The sequence below is a fragment of the Ranitomeya variabilis genome, chromosome 7 (assembly GCF_051348905.1).
Source record: "Ranitomeya variabilis isolate aRanVar5 chromosome 7, aRanVar5.hap1, whole genome shotgun sequence".
Classification (NCBI taxonomy): Eukaryota; Metazoa; Chordata; class Amphibia; order Anura; family Dendrobatidae; genus Ranitomeya; species Ranitomeya variabilis.
In genome coordinates this window covers 90,042,324-90,064,429 of record NC_135238.1, presented here as the reverse complement: position 1 = coordinate 90,064,429, position 22,106 = coordinate 90,042,324, and the positions used below count along the sequence as shown (strand labels likewise).

Sequence of the window (22,106 nt, the reverse complement as noted above, 5' to 3'; positions counted from 1 at the left end):
CACTAAGGGTACTGTCACACAGTCACACTTTGGACGCTACGACGGCACGATCCGTGACGTCGCAGCGTCGTATGAGTATCGCTCCAGCGTCGTAGACTGTGGTCACACTTTGCAATCACGGCGCTGGAGCGATGCCGAAGTCCCCGGGTAACCAGGGTAAACATCGGGTTACTAAGCGCAGGGCCGCGCTTAGTAACCCGATGTTTACCCTGGTTACCAGCGTAAACGTAAAAAAAACAAACCGTACATACTCACATTCCGGTGTCTGTCCCCCGGCGTTCTGCTTCTCTCCACTGTGTAAGCAGCAGAGCCGGAAAGCACAGCGGTGACGTCAGACATCACCGGCGCTCACAGTGCAGAGAAGCAGAACGCCGGGGGACAGACACCGGAATGTGAGTATGTACGATTTGTTTTTTTTACGTTTACGCTAGTAACCAGGGTAAACATCGGGTTACTAAGCGCGGCCCTGCGCTTAGTAACCCGATGTTTACCCTGGTTACCAGCGTAAAAGTAAAAAAAAAAAAAAAACGTACATACTCACATTCCGGTGTCCTTCAGGTCCCTTGCCGTCTGCTTCCCGCTCTGACTGATTGCCGCCGTAAAGTGAAAGCAGATCACAGCGGTGACGTCGCCGCTGTGATCTGCTCTCACTTTCCGGCTGGCAGTCAGTCAGAGCGGGAAGCAGACGGCAAGGGACCTGAAGGACACCGGAATGTGAGTATGTACGGTTTGTTTTTTTTTACTTTTACGCTGGTAACCACGGTAAACATCGGGTTACTAAGCGCGGCCCTGCGCTTAGTAACCCGATGTTTACCCTGGTTACAAGCGAACACATCGCTGGATCGGTGTCACACACAACGATCAAGCGATGACAGCGGGAGATCCAGCGACGAAAGAAAGTTCCAAACGATCTGCTACGACGTACGATTCTCAGCAGGGTCCCTGATCGCTGCTGCGTGTCAGACACAGCGATATCGTATGGATATCGCTGGAACGTCACGGATCGTACCGTCGTAGCGACCAAAGTGCCACTGTGTGACAGTACCCTAAGGCTCGGGTGTTCATGTAAAGCTGCATGAACCAGTTAACTGCCTAAGTATGTAGCAGTACAGACACAGAGTGCTATTAACTGCATGCTAGTATCCCCCATTCTGTTAGAACAACAACATCCTGGAGGCAGCAGTCTGCTCTGCTCTGCAGGAGGCTCCAGGGAGTAGGTGGAGTCTGCACTGTCTGAAGATTGCAGAAGCCGCAGCAGAACAGTGAGTGCCCGCAGCAGATCAGTGAGTGCAGCAGCAGAGCAGATCAGTGAGTGCAACAGAAGAGCAGAGCAGTGAGTGCAGCAGAAGAGCAGAGCAGTGAGTGCAGCAGCAGAGCAGAGCAGTGAGTGCAGCAGCAGAGCAGAGCAGTGAGTGCACCAGCAGAGCAGTGCGTGCAGCAGCAGAGCAGAGCAGTGAGTGCACCAGCAGAGTAGTGAGAGCAGCAGCAGAGCATTAGTGCAGCAGGAGGAGCAGAGCACTGAGTGCAGCAGCTGCAGCAGTGCAGTGAGTGCAGCAGAGCAGTTGTGCAGTAGCAGAGCAGTGAGTGCAGCAGCCAGAACAGAGGAATGAGTGCAGCAGCAGAGCAGTGAGTGAAGCAGCTGCAGCAGAGCAGTGAGTGCAGCAGCGCAGTGAGTGCAGCAGCAGCAGCAGCAGCAGCAGTGAGTGCAGCAGCTGGAGCAGAGCAGTGAGTGCAGCAGTGCGGCCCTTGTGTAGTTCCTGTAGTGTGTGGAGCACAGGCACGTGCAGGAGCGGCCATATCTATATGTTGTGCTCCCAGGCGCAGGAGAGGAGTCAGAAAAGGCAGCGCTGCTGTGTCAGGTTGCTCTGGAAGAAGGTGCTCCAGGAGGGTCGGGGCTTTTGATCTGGGACTCAGTTTCCGAATATAAATGCCTAGTGACACCCCTGCCCTGGGGCCCATTGAGCAGAAGCAAAAAGGGGCTGCCCGGCTGGGTGAGATACGCTGCCAGCATATCTCACCCAGTCCGGGCCCCCTTTTTGCTTATGCTCACTGGGCCCCATACACCCGTAAGGGTAGTAATGCCCTGATGGTGGCCCTAATGCAGGGTCCTTTACAGGGTAGATATTGGCTTTTAGGATTGCTACATCCAGTAGGTGGTGCTAGAGTTCCTGTCCTCTTCCTTTTTGAAGAGGGTTATTGGTCTATGAATATCGTGCCCAACCCCCTCATAACCTGCACTGGGCATTACATAGTGCAATGGTTTTACTAGCGTTGCCCATTTGAAGGGGTGTTCCCATATTGGACATTTATGGGATATTCAAATGATGTAATATAAATGTGGCCAGCAGTAGAAGCTCTGACTTATTCTTTATGATCTGATAGCCATGCTGTGTACCTGAGATCTCTGGGTCTGAAGTGCAGATGATGGCTCGTCTCCTTGGCTAAGTTTACCTAAACGACTATTCATAAATCTTGGACCTGTGAAGGACTTGTTGCTGGGTTTACCGTCTGTTTCTTGGTCTGGAAAAAAAAAGAAGTCCAATAAAACATACTGAAATAATGATAGTTTCCTTATGTCGATTTCACAAATAGTTATATACATATAACATATCTACAGCTCTGGCAAAAATTAAGAGACCACCACATCAAAATCCTGCCATGGGCAGCCCAATCTCCGGACCCGACCCCCATTGAAAACCTCTGGAATGTAATCAAGAGGATGATGGATGGTCACAAGCCATCAAACAAAGAAGAACTGCTTACATTTTTGCCCCAGAAGCAGTGTGAAAGACTGGTGGAAAGCATGCCAAGACACATGAAAGCTGTGATTAAAAATCATGGTTATTCAACAAAATATTGATATCTGAACTCTTCCTGAATTAAAACATTAGTATTGTTGTTTCTAAATGATTATGAACTTGTTTTCTTTGCATTATTTGAGGTCTGAAAGAACTGTTTTATTTTTGTTTTTTAATTTTGACCATTTTTCCTTGTCAGAAAAAAATAAAAAATACATTGCTTGGAAATTCAGAGACATGTTGTCAGAAGTTTATAGAATAAAAGAACAATTTACAGTTTACTCAAAAATATACCAATAGAGAGAAAAATCAGACAAACTGAACATTTTACAGTGGTCTCTTAATTTTTTTTCCAGATATATATATATATATATATATATATATATATATATATATATATGTTTTATCTAGCTATGTATACATAAATATTTATATATTTATCTGTATCCATACCCCTCGCTCTCTGCATCTATATATACAGCAAGTGAAATAAGTATTGAACACATCACCAATTTTCTAAGTACCGTAAATATATTTCTAACAGTGCTATTGACATGAAATTCTCACCAGATTTCGGTAGCAACCCATCCAATTCACACAGGCAAAGAAATCACACTATAGGTGTCCATAAATTAAGTTATGTGTAATAATGAGAAATGACATAGGAAAAAAAGTATTGAACATGTTTACTGAAATGTATTTAATTCTTTGTACAAAAGCCTTTGGTAGTGATGACGGCTTCAAGATGCCTCCTGTATGGAGAAACTAGTCGCATGCATTGCTCAGGTGTGATTTTGGCTCATTCTTCCACACAAACATTTTTCAAATCCTGAGTGTTCCGTGGGCTCCGTATATGAACTCTGAGCTCAGTTCCTTCCATAAATGTTCTGTTGTATTCAGGTCAGGTGATTGGCTAGGTCATTCTACCAGCTTTAATCTCTTTCTCCCGTGGGTAGCACGGTGGTGCAGTGGTTAGCACAGCAGCCTTGCAGCGCTGGAGTCCTGGGTTCTAATCCCACCTTGGACAACATCTGCAAAGAGTTTGTATGTTCTCTCCGTGTTTGCGTGGGTTTCCTCCGGGCACTCCGGTTTCCTCCCACATTCCAAAGACATACTGATAGGGAATTTAGATTGTGAGCCCCATCGGGGACAGCGATGATAATGTGTGCAAACTGTAAAGCGCTGCGTAATATGTTAGCGCTATATAAAAATAAAGATTATTATTATTATTATTTATCTGAAACTAATTCAGAGTTTCCTTGGCTGTGTGTTTGGGATCATTATCTTGCTGAAATGTCCACCCTTGGTTCATCTTCATTATCCTGGTAGATGGCAGCAATTTTGTTTTCAAGAATGCCTTGATACATTTGTCTATTCATCCTTCCCTTAATTTTAATAAAATTGCCAGTGCCATATACTGAAAAACAGGCCTACACCATGATGTTCCCACCTTCAAACTTCACTGTTGGCATGGTATTTTTGGGGTTGTATGCAGTGCCTTTTGGCCTCCAAACATGATGTGTATTATGACATCCATAAAGTTCAATTTTGGCCTCATCTGACCAGACTATATTCTCACAGTATTTTACAGACTTGTCTAAATGTTGTGGAGCAAATATTAAACATGCTTGAATATGCTTGTTGTTTAGCACTGGGGTCTTGCGTGGTGAGCGTCTATACGGAGGTTGAGTGCATTACTTGTAGTTTTCTTTGAAACAATTGTACCTGCTGATTCCAGATCCGTCTGTAGCTCTCCATAGGTGGTCCTTGGCTCTTGTACATCTCTTCTGATAATTCTTTTCATTCCTCTATCTGGAATCTTGCGGAGAGCACCTGGTCGTGGCCGGTTTATTGTGAAAAGATATTTTTACACTTCCATATTATCGTCCCAACAGTGCTCACAGGAACCTTCAGTAGTTTAGAAATTCTTCTGTAACCAAAGCCATCAGTATGTTTTGCAACAATAAGGTTGCAAAGGTCTTCAGACAACTCACTAGTTTTACCCATCATGAGATGTTCTTGTGTGGCACCTTAGTAATAAGACACCTTTTCATAGCCATCAGTTGAACCAGCTGATATTATTTTTCACTAAGTGGCAGGATAGCTTTCTAATCACTGATAGATTGAACTGTATGCAGTGCCATCCAGTCTCCAAACGTCACGTGTGTGGTTGGCACCAAAGATCTCGATCTTGGTCTCATCAGACCAGAGAACCTTGAACCAGTCAGTCTCAGAGTCCTCCAAGTGATCATGAGCAAATTGTAGATGAGCCTTGACATGACGCTTTGAAAGTAAAGGTACCTTATGGGCTCGTCTGGAACGGAGACCATTGCGGTGGAGTACGTTACTTATGGTATTGACTGAAACCAATGTCCCCACTGCCATGAGATCTTCCCGGAGCTCCTTCCTTGTTGTCCTTGGGTTAGCCTTGACTCTTCGGACAAGCCTGGCCTCGGCACGGGAGGAAACTTTCAAAGGCTGTCCAGGCCGTGGAAGGATAACAGTAGTTCCATAAGCCTTCCACTTCCGGATGATGCTCCCAACAGTGGAGACAGGTAGGCCCAACTCCTTGGAAAGGGTTTTGTACCCCTTGCCAGCCTTGTGACCCTCCACGATCTTGTCTCTGATGGCCTTGGAATGCTCCTTTGTCTTTCCCATGTTGACCATGTATGAGTGCTGTTCTCAAGTTTGGGGAGGGTCTTAAATAGTCAGAAAAGGCTGGAAAAAGGGATAATTAATCCAAACATGTGAAGCTCATTGTTCTTTGTGCCTGAACTACTTCTTAATACTTTAGGGGAACCAAACAGAATTCTGGTGGGTTGAGGGGTTGAATAATAAATGACCCTCTGAAAAAACTTTTCACAATTTAAAAAAAAAATAAACAAAGAAATAACATTCTTTTTTGCTGCAGTGCATTTCACACTTCCAGGCTGATCTACAGTCCAAATGTCACAATGCCAAGTCAATTCCAAATGTGTAAACCTGCTAAGTCTGCAGGGGGTTGAATACTACTTGTAGGCACTGTATATATATATATATATATATATATATATATATATATATATATATATATATATATATATATATATATTGCGGGGCAATATTATTCGGCCCCTTTACCTTAATACCTTGTTGCGCCACCATTTGCTGCGAATACAGCTGCAAGTCGATTGGGATATGTCTCTATCAGTTTTGTACATCGAGAGACTGAAATTCTAGCCCATTCTTCCTTGGCAAACAGCTCGAGCTCAGTGAGGTTTGATGGAGATCGTTTGTGAACAGCAGTTTTCAGCTCTTTCCACAGATTCTCGATTGGATTGAGGTCTGGGCTTTGACCATTCTAACACCTGGATACATTTATTTGTGAACCATTCTATTGTAGATTTTGCTTTATGTTTGGGATCATTGTCTTGTTGGAAGACAAATCTCCGTCCCAGTCTCAGGTCTTTTGTAGACTCCAACAGGTTTTCTTCAAGAATGGTCCTGTATTTGGCTCCATCCATCTTCCCACCAATTTTAACCATCTTCCCTGACCCTGCTGAAGAAAAGCAGGCCCGAACCATAATGCTGCCACCACCATGTTTGACAGTGGGGATGGCGTGTTCAGGGTGATGAGCTGTGTTGCCTTTACACCAAACATATCGTTTGGCATTGTTGCCAAAAAGTTCGATTTTGGTTTCATCTGACCAGAGCACCTTCTTCCACATGTTTGGTGTATCTCCCAGGTGACTTGTTGCAAACTTTAAACTATACTCATATGGATATCTTTGAGAAATGGCTTTCTTCTTGCCACTCTTCCATAAAGGCCAGATTTGTGCAGTGTACGACTGATTGTTGTCCTATGGACAGACTGTCCCACCTCAGCTGTAGAACTCTGCAGTTCATTCAGAGTGATCATGGGCCTCTTGGCTGCATCTCTGATCAGTCTTCTCCTTGTTTGAGATGAAAGTTTAGAAGGACGGCCGGGTCTTGGTAGATTTGCAGTGGTATGATACTCCTTCCATTTCAACATAATCGCTTCCACAGTGCTCCTTGGGATGTTTAAAGTTTAGGAAATCATTTTGTATCCAAATCCGGCTTTAAACTTGTCCACAATAGTATCACGGACCTGCCTATTGTGTTCCTTGGTCTTCATGATGCTCTCTGTGCTTCAAACAGAACCATGAGACTATCACAGAGCAGGTGCATTTATATGGAGACGTGATTACACACAGGTGGATTATATTTATCAACATTAGGCATTTAGGACAACATTGGATCATTCAGGCCGGGTTCACACTTTGCGGTGTGCTCTGCGGGTTTATCCCGCAGCGGATTTGATAAATCTGCAGGGCAAAACCGCTGCGGATATCCCTGCAGATTTATCGCGGTTTGTTCCGCGGTTTCCGCTGCGGGATTACTCCTGTACTATTGATGCTGCATATGCAGCAATATGCAGCATCAATAGTAATGATAAAAATAATAAAAATGGTTTATACTCACCCTCTGACGTCGCGATCTCCTCGGCGCTGCACTCGCCGGTCCGATTCCAAAGCTGCTGTGCCGAGAAGGACCTTCGTGACGTCACGGTCATGTGACCGCGGCGTCATCACGGTCATGTGACCGCGACGTCACCACAGGTCCTGCTCGCACAGCAACTCTGACCGGACGGCCGCGGGCAGCGCTGAGGTGAGTATATCATTTTTTATTTTAATTCTTTTTTTTTACACTATTTAGGCTTCCCAGGGCCTGGGGGAGAGTCTCCTCTCCTCCACCCCGGGTAGCAACCGCGCATTATCCGCTTACTTCCCACAACGTGGGCACAGCCCCATGCGGGAAGTAAGCGGTTCAATGCATTTCTATGGGTGCAGAATCGCAGCGATTCTGCACAAAGAAGTGACATGCTGCGGGTTTTAAACCGCTGCGTTTCTGCGCGGTTTTTCCCGCAGCATGTGCACAGCGGTTTGCGGTTTCCATAGGGTTTACATGTTAATGGAAACGCTATGGAAACTGCTGCGGACCCGCAGCATCAAAATCGCCGCGGATCCTCGGTAAAAACCGCATAAAAAGTGTGAACATGGCCTCAGAGGTCCACAATGAACTTCTGGAGTGAGTTTGCTGCACTGAAAGTAAAAGGGCCGAATAATATTGCACATTCCACTTTTCAGTTTTTGAATGTCCACAAAAATGTAAAATAACCAATACATTTCGTTCAACTTCACAATTGTGCTCCACTTGTTGTTGATTCTTCACCAAAAATATAGATTTGGTATCTTTATGTTTGAAGTATGATATGTGGGAAAAGGTTGAAAAGTTCCAGGGGGCCGAATATTTTCGCAAGGCACTGTACATACAGTATACATAGACACACTGTAATGCAGGATATAGTGTGGACCTGTATATACAGTATGGTACTGTGTAGGACAGGAGCTGCAAGAAAGATGCACAGATAGACAGACACACACACATACACAGACAGAGATCATACTCACCCACTGCGACACTGTGAAGACTGAACCACTTCACCTCTGGATCTTCAGTGACTGAAGATCCAGAGTGAAGTCCTGCTGCGCTCCACGGTGGAGAATCCTCTTTTCGTGCCGACATCGTGGCTCTGCCTCCTTCCTCGAAGGTAGCTGAACAAACTCTCATCTGATCTAATCCGAGGGAGTGATCATATAGATGAACAGGTAGCGCCTAGAAGCTTTTGCTGGGATCGGAGAAGGCTGCCGCAAGCCATAAGCTAAGCATTAGGTACAGGGGGGGTACTAAGGAAGTCTAGCTAGCCAGGTCAGTGGATGCTGACGCAGGTCAGGTGCCATGACTCTGCCGCTCTGCGCCAGCCACTGAGATGTAGGCAAGTCCCTACACTTCCAATATTTTCTCTTTTGTTAAATGTTCCTTATCATTAGAAACGGTTCACAGCAAAGAGACATGTATTTTACATGTTTTGAGATATTTATCCCTCTATTCGTGGGAGGCCCCCACTTGGTGGGTGGCCCAGGGCCCGAGCCCCTTGGGTCCACCCCCTAAATCCGGGCCTGAAAGACTGTGCTTCAGGGCGGCCTGTGGGTGGAGCTGTGGGAATGGCTGTGGGGGGCCTGTGGTCGGAGCTGTGGGCAGGTCTTTCCATGGTTTCTCTGGCTTAGAGCAGGAAGATAAGACTCTTCCCACAGTTCCGCCCCGGAGCACGGGCATATCATTAACTGAAAACTTCTAACACTGATTACACAAGAACCACAAGGTACATTTCATCACCCCAGGTATCATTGTAATCAGTATAACGGCACCGACCTGACACTGTCTGTATGTCTGTAGGTTGCTGTGCACAATCCTGCTGACAGGTTCGCTTTAAGTTAATTTTCGTGGCATAGAAGGCATTATTTTGCAGCTCTGATCATTGTCTTATCATTATCATTATAATCATTATTTCATTATCATTTTCCATCTGTTTGTCTGTCTGTTTGTCTGTAACGGAAATCCAGGCTTAGTCTGGCCGCGAATTGGCCCCTCCCTACTCTCCTCCAGTCAGTGCCCCCTCCCTACTGCCCTCCAGTCAGCGCCAGTGTGTCGCCCCATCCCGGACCAACTTTTTACTACTGATGCTGCCTATGCAGCATCAATAGTAAAAAGATATAATGTTAAAAATAATTAAAAAAAATAAAAAATTGTGCTATTCTCACCATCCGTCGTCCACCGATGCACGCGATGCTGCTGCCAGCTTCCGTTCCCAGTGATGCATTGCAAAATTACCCAGATGATTTAGGCTGGTTTCACATTTGCGGTTGTGTCCGCAGCGTTTGTACCGCATATATCCGCATGCGTTGTGTATTCCTATATTTAACACTAGGGACGCATGCGTTTTTGTTTGTTCGTGTTTTGCCGCGGTTGACGACGCATGCGTCGTTTCGTCGTTTGCGGCTTGGCGCGGAAATGCAACATGTAGCAATTTTTAGAGCCGTCAATTTGCCGTCTGGAAACGCATGCGGTCGATTGCACAAGGATTGCGACAAAAAAACGCATTGCTGTCTATATGAACGCATGCGTTTACAAGCACATGCGTTTGCTTGCATTCATGAACGCATGCGTTCCACAAGAGAAAAACATGTCTAGACTCTAATAAGCCACCCCCCACATACAAGGTGATAAACGGAGGGAGTGGACATTTGCAGGTCACAACCCAGCAGACAGCCAAGCAGAGCAGACAGACCACAGCAGACAGCCAAGAAGAGCCTACAGACCACAGCACCTTGGAGCAAACAAGCCTCTGAACAATGTGAGTATATCCTAGCCAATGCCTTTATTTTCTATTTTCTTTCTCTACATGTCCTAATTTCTGCCATTTCTTTCTTTCTACATGCATCAGAATGTCTTCTTCTTCGGATTCTTCTCATGAGGAGTTTCGTCCTGGGCCGTCGGAAGTCGAGCATGTCAGTGAGGTGAGTACTTGCCTCGTCAGATTGGTAAGTATTCACTGTCACATCTACACATGTGACAATTTGAATTTTTCTTTTTTTCAGAGCTCTTCTTCTACTGCGGCAGAGAGAGGGCAGGAGCAGCGGAGTCAAGGTCCGGTGGAAAGACGGCAGCGGGTACGTATACAAGGCTGACTGTTTTATGTATCCTCAGTGTAATATTCTTGAATCTTCCTTTCTTTCCATTCGTATTTCTTTACTTTTTTCTTCTGGAATCCTTTTGTATGTTGACTTTCCTATTCATGCCATTTCTCAGCATCTTTTTTCTTTCTTTTCCTTATGTTAATTGAGCAAACTTTAATGACTTTATTTAATTTTTAGGTTTCACAACGGGAGGATGATCTAATTGAGAATTACCTCCTCATCTCCCTGGTCCAGGAGCGAGTCCCGTTGTGGGACACCCGGGATCCACTGCACTCAAACAACGTCACGATCCGGCGCTTATGGAATGAGGTGGCCAAAGAGATGTGGGATGGCTGGTACAACGCCCCGACACGGGTCCGAAATGCATTTGGTAAGTATTGCACTGCAGTGTGAAGCAGCAGAGACCTTGGCCGTGCTCACTCGACTGTGTGTGATGAAAGAAACTCTCAGGAGTTTCTGTCATCACACACAGTTGTGTGAGCACGGCCAAAAGTCCTTTTTCTGACAATTTTTTTTTTTTTAACAGTGGCCAAAGTCAAAACACGTTGGCATTCGATGAAGGACCGCTTCAACAAGGACCTGCGTCAAGAGAGACGTGTTCCCAGTGGTTCTGGCATTTTTAAGACCGGTCCTTGCCCAGAGAACGTAAGTATTTATCACGTGCATAAGGTTGTATTGTATTGCTATAATCTGTATTTATATATTCCACAGGATTTTGCATCTAGTTAATTTTTGGTATTAATTTTCTTTTTTCCTTTTTTCACAGCACATACAGCACTATTGTTGGCCCAGGTTCTGGAGCGGTCCTTCATCTGACAGCCACGGACCTGTCCCAGCCATCCAGCAGCGCAGCAGCAAGTGGGCCTTCCACACTAACTGGAGACCAGGGAGCTGGTCCAACAGGTCTTCCCCTTTCGCAGTCCTCTTCCACTGCCCCTTTTTTTTGGGCTCCTCCCGACAGCGGCAGAGGGCTTCGGACAGGTCACTCATGCCCGAGTTTTTGCACTTGAGCTCGGTTTTACACGAAGCAATCAAGGCTTTGGGTGACCGAATGGATGTTTCACATAGCCTCTTGAATGCACGTATTCAGGAGGTCAGCAAAAGCCTTGACCAAGTGAAAGCCGACCTCAAGAGGCCAGCACATCATTTTTTTAACCAAATTGAGCAGGGCATGTCGGAACACCTTACTCCTGATCTCCAGCTGAGTGTCATGCAGGACTGCAATGCTGCTTACGTGCAGGCTATGCAGCAGAGTCGGTATTTCCAGCACAGTGGCGGCATATCCACCTGTGCCTTCACTGTCACAATTGACCTCAATGCCGACCTCTGCTGCATACCACTGCACGGCCACCTCTATTCCTTCCACAGCCGGACACCACTACAGCACCACCACCATGCCGAGTGCAGTTGGACATCCCACCGCCACCACCATGACAACCGCTGCTCCTGCTTGGACCTCCTCCACTAACACCACGATGCAGCAGGACCCTGGCATGGCCTTCCGTACTGCCACTACCACGATGCAGCAGGACCCTGGCATGGCCTTCCGTACCACCACCACCACGATGCGGCAGGACCCTGGCATGGCCTTCCGTACCGCCACCACCACGATGCAGCAGGACCCTGGCATGGCCTTCCGTACCGCCACCACCACGATGCAGCAGGACCCTGGCATGGCCTTCCGTACCGCCACCACCACGATGCAGCAGGACCCTGGCATGGCCTTCCGTACCGCCACCACCGCGATGCAGCAGGACCCTGGCATGGCCTTCCGTACCGCCACCACCATGATGCAGCAGGACCCTGGCATGGCCTTACGCTCTACAAGCGCTATGGACACTGGCATGGCTGCACGCTCTACGAGCACTATGGACTCTGGCAAGGCTGCACACTCTACGAGCACTATGGACTCTGGCATGGCCTTACACTCTACGAGCACTATGGACTCTGGCATGGCTGCACGCTCTACGAGCACTATGGACTCTTGCATGGTGCAGCCGGACCCTGACAGGTCACCCACCACTACGCCACGCCATATGAGCCCACCAAGGCTTCCCAGAACCCGGCAAACCCCCCAAAAAAACAAAAAACAAAACAAAACAGAGGACTCTTAGTATTCCTCCCCCTTCACCTCCCAATGTGTCTGTAATGTCAGGTTTGTGTCACCCTTCCAGTGCGTCTCAAGCCTCTCATATGTCAAGCCCCATCCCCGAACTTCCAGACCCTTCTAGTTTCATTGCACCTTCTCCTGCAACCTCTGCGTCGTCCACGGTTAGCTAGGCCTCAGTACTTCACACCCCCCGTTTACATCACTTTACCCCAAGCCGGCGCAGTTAAATACATTTTTTGGTTGTTCAAAAATAAAAAAAAATTGATTTGCCCCAATTATGTTTGGTTTTTTGTGTCTTCCGCCGCCGACAACACACACCGTGCGCCAAATAAGAAACTTCGCCACACACTTTATTTTTTGGCCACATCATATCTCCAGTAGTTATAAAAAAAAAAAGACTGCAGTTTTATGTGTCTTTAGTATAGAGATATGAGGTGGGCCAAAAAATGTATAATTGTATTATCTCCATAATCTCTTCTTTCTGCTTTGTCTGCGACTAGCGTTGCAGTCAGAAGAGAAAATGGCAGACATACAGTGCAGAACTGTACTGAACAGGTCAGGTGTCAAAAAACTCATTAGTTAGGACACCTGATCTGGTGAGTAGAGAACTGCGTTGTATAACCTCCATTTTCTCTTCTGTGTACATAATCTATTCCACACAAATTGAAGGGACGATGGTGAACACACGGCATATCTATGCTCACCTGCACAGGTGTCAGAAATAGTGAATTCATGAAGCTGTTATACTGTATATTTGGACGATATTTTGATTTTTTCTGATGATTGGGAGCAGGGCCGTATTTGCCACTAGGCACTGGAGGGCACGTGCCTAGGGGCGGGAGGCTGCAGGGGGCGGCACCAAGACAGAGAAGAACTTTTTTTTTTTTTTAACCTCCCCTTCCCTCCCTCCCTTCGTCAGACAGCCCATGAAATGGGTTGCATTTTTGGTATTTCCAGGCCTCCGTACCTTGTGAGGTCACAGTGTCACACTTATTCCAGTAGCCGCCGTCCATCTTGGATTTCCCTGGTTTCCAGGGACGCTATCAGCCAGAGCCTCCCTGGCTCTGTACAGCGGTGCTTTCACCTTCTCATCCTTCCTGGCTCCCTGCTGCTTCATCGCTCCCCCCTTCTCAGATTACAGCTAGCCACGGCATTGTGTGCACAAACTTGAAGCTTCTTAAAGGTATAGTAACCGAAGTTACTACGTTGCTTCTATTTATCTGCTGCATCACCAATGCTAAATAAGTAAGGGTCACATTACTAACAGCCCAAAGTTGGGTCTTCAGTTCAAAAGTGCCAAACTACATTGATAAACTTCACTGCTCATAGAGCTGAAGATGGGGGGCTATATACTGGTGACAGGGGGGAGTCTGGAGCAGCTATATACTGGTGACAGGCGGGAGTCTGGAGCAGCTATATACTGGTGACAGGGGGGAGTCTGGAGCAGCTATATACTGGTCACAGGGGGGAGTCTGGAGCAGCTATATACTGGTGACGGGGGAGTCTGGAGCAGCTATATACCGGTGACAGGGGGGAGTCTGGAGCAGCTATATACTGGTGACGGGGGAGTCTGGAGCAGCTATATACTGGTGACGGGGGAGTCTGGAGCAGCTATATACTGGTGACGGGGGAGTCTGGAGCAGCTATATACTGGTGACAGGTGAGAGTCTGGAGCAGCTATATACTGGTGACAGGGGGGAGTCTGGAGCAGCTATATACCGGTGACAGGGGGGAGTCTGGAGCAGCTATATACTGGTGACGGGGGAGTCTGGAGCAGCTATATACTGGTGACGGGGGAGTCTGGAGCAGCTATATACTGGTGACGGGGGAGTCTGGAGCAGCTATATACTGGTGACAGGTGAGAGTCTGGAGCAGCTATATACTGGTGACAGGGGGGAGTCTGGAGCAGCTATATACTGGTGACAGGGGAGTCTGGAGCAGCTATATACTGGTGACAGGGGAGTCTGGAGCAGCTATATACTGGTGACGGGGGAGTCTGGAGCAGCTATATACTGGTGACAGGTGGGAGTCTGGAGCAGCTATATACTGGTGACGGGAGAGTCTGGAGCAGCTATATACTGGTGACGGGGGAGTCTGGAGGAGCTATATACTGGTGACAGGGGGGAGTCTGGAGCAGCTATATACTGGTGACAGGTGGGAGTCTGGAGCAGCTATATACTGGTGACGGGAGAGTCTGGAGCAGCTATATACTGGTGACGGGGGAGTCTGGAGCAGCTATATACTGGTGACAGGGGGGAGTCTGGAGCAGCTATATACTGGTGACAGGGGGGAGTCTGGAGCAGCTATATACTGGTGACAGGGGAGTCTGGAGCAGCTATATACTGGTGACGGGGGAGTCTGGAGCAGCTATATACTGGTGACAGGTGGGAGTCTGGAGCAGCTATATACTGGTGACGGGAGAGTCTGGAGCAGCTATATACTGGTGACGGGGGAGTCTGGAGGAGCTATATACTGGTGACAGGGGGGAGTCTGGAACAGCTATATACTGGTGACGGGGGAGTCTGGAGCAGCTATATACTGGTGACAGGGGGGAGTCTGGAGCAGCTATATACCGGTGACAGGGGGGAGTCTGGAGGAGCTATATACCGGTGACAGGTGGGAGTCTGGAGCAGCTATATACCGGTGACAGGTGGGAGTCTGGAGCAGCTATATACCGGTGACAGGGGGGAGTCTGGAGCAGCTATATACCGGTGACAGGGGGGAGTCTGGAGCAGCTATATACCGGTGACAGGGGGGAGTCTGGAGCAGCTATATACTGGTGACAGGGGGGAGTCTGGAGCAGCTATATACTGGTGACAGGGGGGAGTCTGGAGCAGCTATATACCGGTGACAGGGGGGAGTCTGGAGCAGCTATATACCGGTGACAGGGGGGAGTCTGGAGCAGCTATATACTGGTGACAGGGGGGAGTCTGGAGCAGCTATATACTGGTGACAGGTGGGAGTCTGGAGCAGCTATATACCGGTGACAGGGGGGAGTCTGGAGCAGCTATATACCGGTGACAGGGGGGAGTCTGGAGCAGCTATATACCGGTGACAGGGGGGAGTCTGCAGCAGCTATATACCGGTGACAGGGGGGAGTCTGGAGCAGCTATATACTGGTGACAGGGGAGAGTCTGGAGCAGCTATATACTGGTGACAGGTGGGAGTCTGGAGCAGCTATATACTGGTGACAGGGGGGAGTCTGGAGCAGCTATATACTGGTGACAGGGGGGAGTCTGGAGCAGCTATATACTGGTGACAGGGGAGAGTCTGGAGCAGCTATATACTGGTGAGGTGACGGGAGAGTCTGGAGCAGCTTGTTCCCGTGCCTTGGCCTAGCTTGCAGCAGAGTGATGATGTCATCATGCTGCGACCTCATCACTCTGCTGGCAACGTGGAGCAGGGCAGAAGAGGCAGGGACGCAGCAGCCGGCTTGAGAATGGTGAGCAGCACTCCAATGAGGAGCAGATACTGAGCTGCTCAACATTAGAGATCTGTAATTTGCTTTGTATAGGGAATGGGCCATGGTGTTAGTAGTCCATGAGGGCAGCTGCATGGCATTGTGTGTGTGTCTATATGAGTTTGTGTGTGTGTAAGGGCTCATACTCACATGCGAGCAACTAGGACAAGTCTGACACATCAATACCCGACACTACAGCTCCGCTCCTGAGTGCCGGGTGCAGTGCCGGGTATTGACATGCGAGACTCTGTCCGAGTTTCTCGCATGTGAGTATGAGCCCTAAGAGTGTGTGTGTGTATGAGAGTGTGTGGGTATGTTCCCCCGTTCAGTACCCACTGCGTGTTGGACGCTACGTACACCCACTGCGTTCAGATGTTACAGCATAGTGCATGGGATTTCATGAAATCCCATCTCCACTATGCATGCAATGACGCCTCCGGCTTTCCTGCGGAGACACATGTGCGGCTCGTCTTTTACAGACTGCAGCATGTCTATTTATTTTGTGGCGACGCTCCGTCTCTGCCAGATAAATGTCACCTGTACAATATATTGGACTCAGTGATTCCGCACTGTTCAATCAACACATGAGGAATCACCTACGTTCAAAAGCCGGCAGCACTTTAGACGGAGCAGACATGTGACCGTCATGCATTCATGCAGGGATCACCATAAAAAATATATCAAAATTTATTAGACTATATGTAAACCACACAAAAATATTAAAAACATTTAAAAAACACACAAAAATACAAAATCATGCCCTGTGAGGACAGGGGCTGCGGATCACTGGCCAACACCCAAAAAGTTTAGCCCTAATGGGCTTAGTACATCTCATAAGTAGGTGAGGTTCCTGTGTGGTCCACAGTCTGATGACGAAGGTAACAACAACTCCCAGTATCTCCTTACCATAGTTAAGGACATACTGGGAGGTACATGTTCATGTCATACAAGTGTATCATGGGGCTGATCTAACACTGAAATTGACCACCATAATAAGCATGGTGCTGCATTCATCTACTGATGGTGGTTCTGACCCTGCATTCATCTACTGATGATGGTTCTCACCCTGCATTCATCTACTGATGATGGTTCTGACCCTGCATTCATCTACAGTACTGGTGGTGGTTCTGTCCCTGCATTCATCTACAGTACTGGTGGTGGTTCTGTCCCTGCATTCATCTACTGATGGTGGTTGTATCGCTGCATTCATCTACTGATGGTGGTTCTGACCCTGCATTCATCTACTGATGGTGGTTCTGACCCTGCATTCATCTACTGATGGTGGTTCTGACCCTTCACTCATCTACTGATGGTGGTTTTATCGCTGCATTCATCTACTGATGGTGGTTCTCACCCTGCATTCATCTACTGGTGGTGGTTGTATCGCTGCATTCATCTACTGATGGTGGTTCTGACCCTGCATTCATCTACAGTACTGGTGGTGGTTCTGTCCCTGCATCATATAACTGCCTGATCCCACCACCAGCACCAGAGAATCCTCACAGCGCACAGTGCACATGATGTGAGGATTCACATACTGTATAGTGACTTTAGACTTGAAGCTTAAGATCGGACAACCTTTTTAACGATGGGCCGCTACTCATGGGCCACTGCTGTGCTTGCCCCCAAGGCTAAAATTTGCCAGCCAGCCCCTGGAGACTGGTGCTATGCAGGCTGGCGATTTGGGGGTGGCTGACACTTTAGAATAGGGATTGGGGGGCATATTCCTATAGATGACTTTGAGAAGCTGAAGGTGTTAAAAAAACGCTCAAAAGACTGAACCTGTGTACAGCAAGTGCAGGCGTTCATTCTTTTTGTGTTTGTTAGCGCTTTTTAAAGCGTTTTACAGAGTGCATCTGCCTTAAATAGATGGCGTGTGCACAGACTCAGTGTGTGACGTCAGTAAGGGGCGCAACCATGAAAAGTGCCTAGGGCAGCATAAAGGCCAAATACGGCCCTGATTGGGAGTCTCATGTGGAACAGGTCAGGATGGTATTTAAGATCCTTCGTGACAATGCTTTGTTTGTGAAGGGGTCTAAGTGTCTCTTTGGGGTGCAGAAGGTTCCTTTTTTGGGTTTTATTTTCTCTCCTTCATCTATTGAGATGGATCCGGTTAAGGTTCAGGCCATTCATGATTGGATTCAACCCACGTCCGTAAAGAGCCTTCAGAAATTTTGGGGTTTTGCAAATTTTTATCGCCGTTTCATTGTTAACTTTTCCAGCGTGGTTAAACCCTTGACCGATTTGACAAAAAAAGGTGGTGATGTGGCGAATTGTGTTGTGAATTCCGTTCTCGGACTCCCTCCTGTGGTCATGAATGGTACTTTGGTTAGTTCTGCTCTTGGACTCCCTCTGGTGGCTTCGAGCGGAACTGCTGGTCACTGAGGTTGGCTTTATCAGCTGCTCTCGTTATTGCTATGCTGGCTTCCCTATTTAACTCCACTCAGATCGTTACTTCATGCCAGCTGTCAATGTTCAGTATTGGTTCAGATCTCTCTTGGACTTCTCTGAGGACCTGTCTACTCCAGCAGAAGCTAAGTCTTTGCTAGTTCATTTGTTGTTACTGCTTCCTGAATATATTTCTTAGTTCTGCTAATTTCTAGTCCAGCTTGCTATCTGATATTCCCTTGCTAGCTGGAAGCTCTGGGGGTGCAGAGTGGCACCTCCACACCGTGAGTCGGTGTGGGGAGTCTTTTTGCTTACTCTGTGTGGTTTTTTGTAGTCTTTTGTGCTGACCGCATAGTTCCCTTTTCTATCCTCTGACTATTTACTGAAATCTGGCCTCCTTTGCTAAAACCTGTTTCATTCCTGTGTTTGTGACTTTCATCTTAACTCACAGTCAATATATGTGGGGGTCTGCCTTTACCTTTGGGGAATTTCTCTGAGGCAAGGTAAGGCTTCTATTTCTATCTTTAGGTGTAGTTAGCTCTTAGGCTGTGAAGAGGCGTCTAGGGAGAGTTAGGTACGCTCCACGGCTATTTCTAGTGTGTGTGATAGGAGTAGGGTTTGCGGACAGAAGAGTTCCCACTTCCCCAGAGCAAGTTCCGATTTTGAGTTTACTCATCAGGTCATTCCGGGTGCTCCTAACCACCAGGTCCATAACAGAATTGGTCCTCTGCGGCTGTTTCTGCCTTTCAGGAGCTTAAACGTCGATTTACTTCTGCTCCGGTGTTGCGCCAACCGGATGTTTCCCTTCCGTTTCAGGTTGAGATTGACGCTTCTGAGATTGGCGCAGGGGCCGTTTTGTCCCAGAGGGATCATGTTGTTCCTTGATGAAACCGTGTGCATTCTTTTCCCGTAAATTTTCGCCTGCTGAACGCAATTATGATGTCGGCAATCGGGAGTTGTTGGCTATGAAGTGGGCATTTGAGGAGTGGCGACATTGGCTGGAGGGAGCTAAGCACCGTATTTTGGTCTTGACCGATCATAAGAATTTGATTTACCTCGAGTCTGCCGAGCGGCTGAATCCTAGACAGGCTCGATGGTCCTTGTTTTTTTCCCGTTTTGATTTTGTGGTCTCGTATCTTCCGGGTTCTAAGAATATTAAGGCTGATGCCCTTTCTAGGAGTTTTTTGCCTGATTCTCCTGAGGTCCTTTAATCGGTCGGCATTCTGAAAGAAGGGGTGGTTCTTTCTGCTATTTCCCCTGATTTACGACGGGTTCTTCAGGAATTTCAGGCTGACAGACCTGATCGTTGTCCAGTGGGGAAACTGTTTGTTCCTGACAGATGGACTAGTAGAGTGATTTCTGAGGTTCACTGTTCTGTGTTGGCTGGTCATCCTGGTATTTTTGGTACCAGAGACTTGGTTGGTACCGTATTTTTCGGACTACAAGACGCACGTTTTCCCCCCCAAAAAAGGGGGGAAAATGGGGGGTGCGTCTAATAGTCGCAATGCAGGCTTACCGTGGCGGCAGAGGTGCGGTGGCAGAGGTGCGGCGGCAGAGGTGCGGTGGCAGAGGTGCGGCGGCAGAGGTGTGGCAGCAGAGGTGCGGAGATGAGGAGGCACAGTGAGTGGGGTCCCTTTTCCCGGTGAGGTGATGCAGCAGCCCGGTAAGGCAGCAGAGCCGGGTGAATCCTGTTGTTATCGGTGGGCGCGGCCATCTTCCTGAGGCCGCGCGTGCGCAGATAGAGCGCTCTGCTACCCGGGGCTTCAGGAAAATGGCCGCGGGATGCCGCGCGTGCGCAGATGGGGATCGCGGCGGCCATTTTTTGAAGCCCCGGGCAGCAGAGAGCTCCATCTGCGCACGCGCGGCCTCAGGAAGATGGCCGCGCCCACCGATATCAACAGGATTCACCCGGCTCTGCTGCCTTACCGGGCTGCTGCATCACCTCACCGGGACTTTGGACTCTGTATACTCCATCCTTATGCTTCCCAGGATGGGTGCAGCAAGGTTCAGGAAGGATCTCGTGGGCACATGAACTGGAGATGATGGAGGTAGTGGTGTACATTGTGAAGCAAGTATTCCACAGGAGCTCAGATGTCTGAGTCCTTGCCGCTTCCCGGCGTTCCTCAGCACCGCATGGCACGGCCGGCTCTCCGCCTCCAGCAGGGCTCGCAGCAGTACAGAGGCGCTTTTCCCGCAGTGTCCGGTCATGGCGGCTGTGTCTCGGTAGCGGAGCTCCTCACTTATTACCGGCTTCTGAAATAATTATTGCGCTGAGGAGCGCCGGGAAGCGGCAAGAACTCAGACATCTGAGCTCCTGTGGAATACTCGCTTCACAATGTACACCACTACCTCCATCATCTCCAGTCCATGTGCCCACGAGATCCTTCCATCACCTCACCGGGGAAAGGGACCCCTCTCACGCCATACCTCTCACTGTGCCTCCTCATCCCAGCACCTCTGTCGGTAACCACTGCTGCCATCCTCCCATGGACACCAGGCCGTGGCGTCGCCCACCTAAGCAGGAAGGGACCCTGCTCAGGTGCACGCCGTACCGCATCACCCCACCTCTGCCGCCACCATGCCTCCTGTGACCCTGCTCTGCCACCACCAGCCCTCAGGTAAGATACTGTAAATTCGGACAATAAGACGGACCCCCATCTTATAAAAAAATATTTTTTTCTGCAATTTTCACCCCAAATTTGGGGTGCGCCTTATGGTCCGATGCGTCTTATAGTCCGAAAAATACGGTAGGTCCTTTTGGTGGCCTTCTTTATCACGTGATGTGCGTTCTTTTGTGCAGTCCTGTGGGACTTGTGCGCGGGCCAAGCCTTGTTGTTCCCGTGCTAGTGGGTTGCTTTTGCCATTGCCGGTCCCTGAGAGGCCCTGGACGCATATTTCTAAGGATTTTATTTCTGATCTTCCGGTTTCCCAGAGGATGTCGGTTATCTGGGTTGTTTGTGACCGGTTTTCTAAGATGGTTCATTTGGTGCCTTTGTCTAAATTGCCTTCCTCTTCAGATTTAGTTTCGTTGTTTTTTCAGCATGTGGTTCGTTTGCATGGTATTCCGGAGAATATTGTGTCTGACAGAGGTTCCCAGTTTGTTTCTAGGTTTTGGCGGGCCTTTTGTGCTAGGCTGGGCATTGATTTATCTTTTTCCTCTGCATGTCATCCTCAGACAAATGGCCAAACCGAGCGAACTAATCAGACCTTGGAGACTTATTTGAGATGCTTTGTGTCTGCTGATCAGTATGATTGGGTGGCCTTTTTGCCATTGGCCGAGTTTGTCCTTAATAAATCGGGCTAGTTCGGCTACTTTGGTTTCGCCTTTTTTTTGTAATTTTGGTTTTCATCCTCGTTTTTCTTCTGGGCAGGTTGAGCCTTCTGACTGTCCTGGTGTGGATTCGGTGGTTGACAGGTTACAGCAGATTTGGGCTCATGTGGTGGACAATTTGGTGTTGTCTCAGGAGGAGGCTCAACGTTTTGCTAACCGTCGTCGGTGTGTTGGTTCCCGGCTTCAGGTTGGGGATCTGGTCTGGTTGTCTTCCCGTCATGTTCCTATGAAGGTTTCTTCTCCTAAGTTTAAGCCTCGGTTTATTGGTCCTTATAGGATTTCTGGGATTATTAATCCGGTGTCTTTTCGATTGGCGCTTCCTGCCTCTTTTGCTATCCATAATTTCTTCCATAGATCTTTATTGCGGAAGTATGTGGTACCCGTTGTTCCCTCTGTTGATCCTCCGGCCCCTGTGTTGGTT

General features: G+C 48.2%; 1 protein-coding gene across 4 annotated transcripts in view; it reads right to left on the bottom strand.

Annotated features, from left to right (window-relative positions):
- Nucleotides 1-22,106, bottom strand: part of LOC143786141 (double zinc ribbon and ankyrin repeat-containing protein 1-like) — a 115,675-nt gene that overhangs the window by 62,147 nt on the left and 31,422 nt on the right. For all 4 annotated transcript variants that reach the window (XM_077275401.1, XM_077275398.1, XM_077275399.1 and 1 more), the window contains one exon: nucleotides 2,396-2,520. In XM_077275401.1, the coding sequence (XP_077131516.1) occupies nucleotides 2,396-2,520 (125 nt within the window). The remainder of the gene's footprint in view (nucleotides 1-2,395; nucleotides 2,521-22,106) is intronic.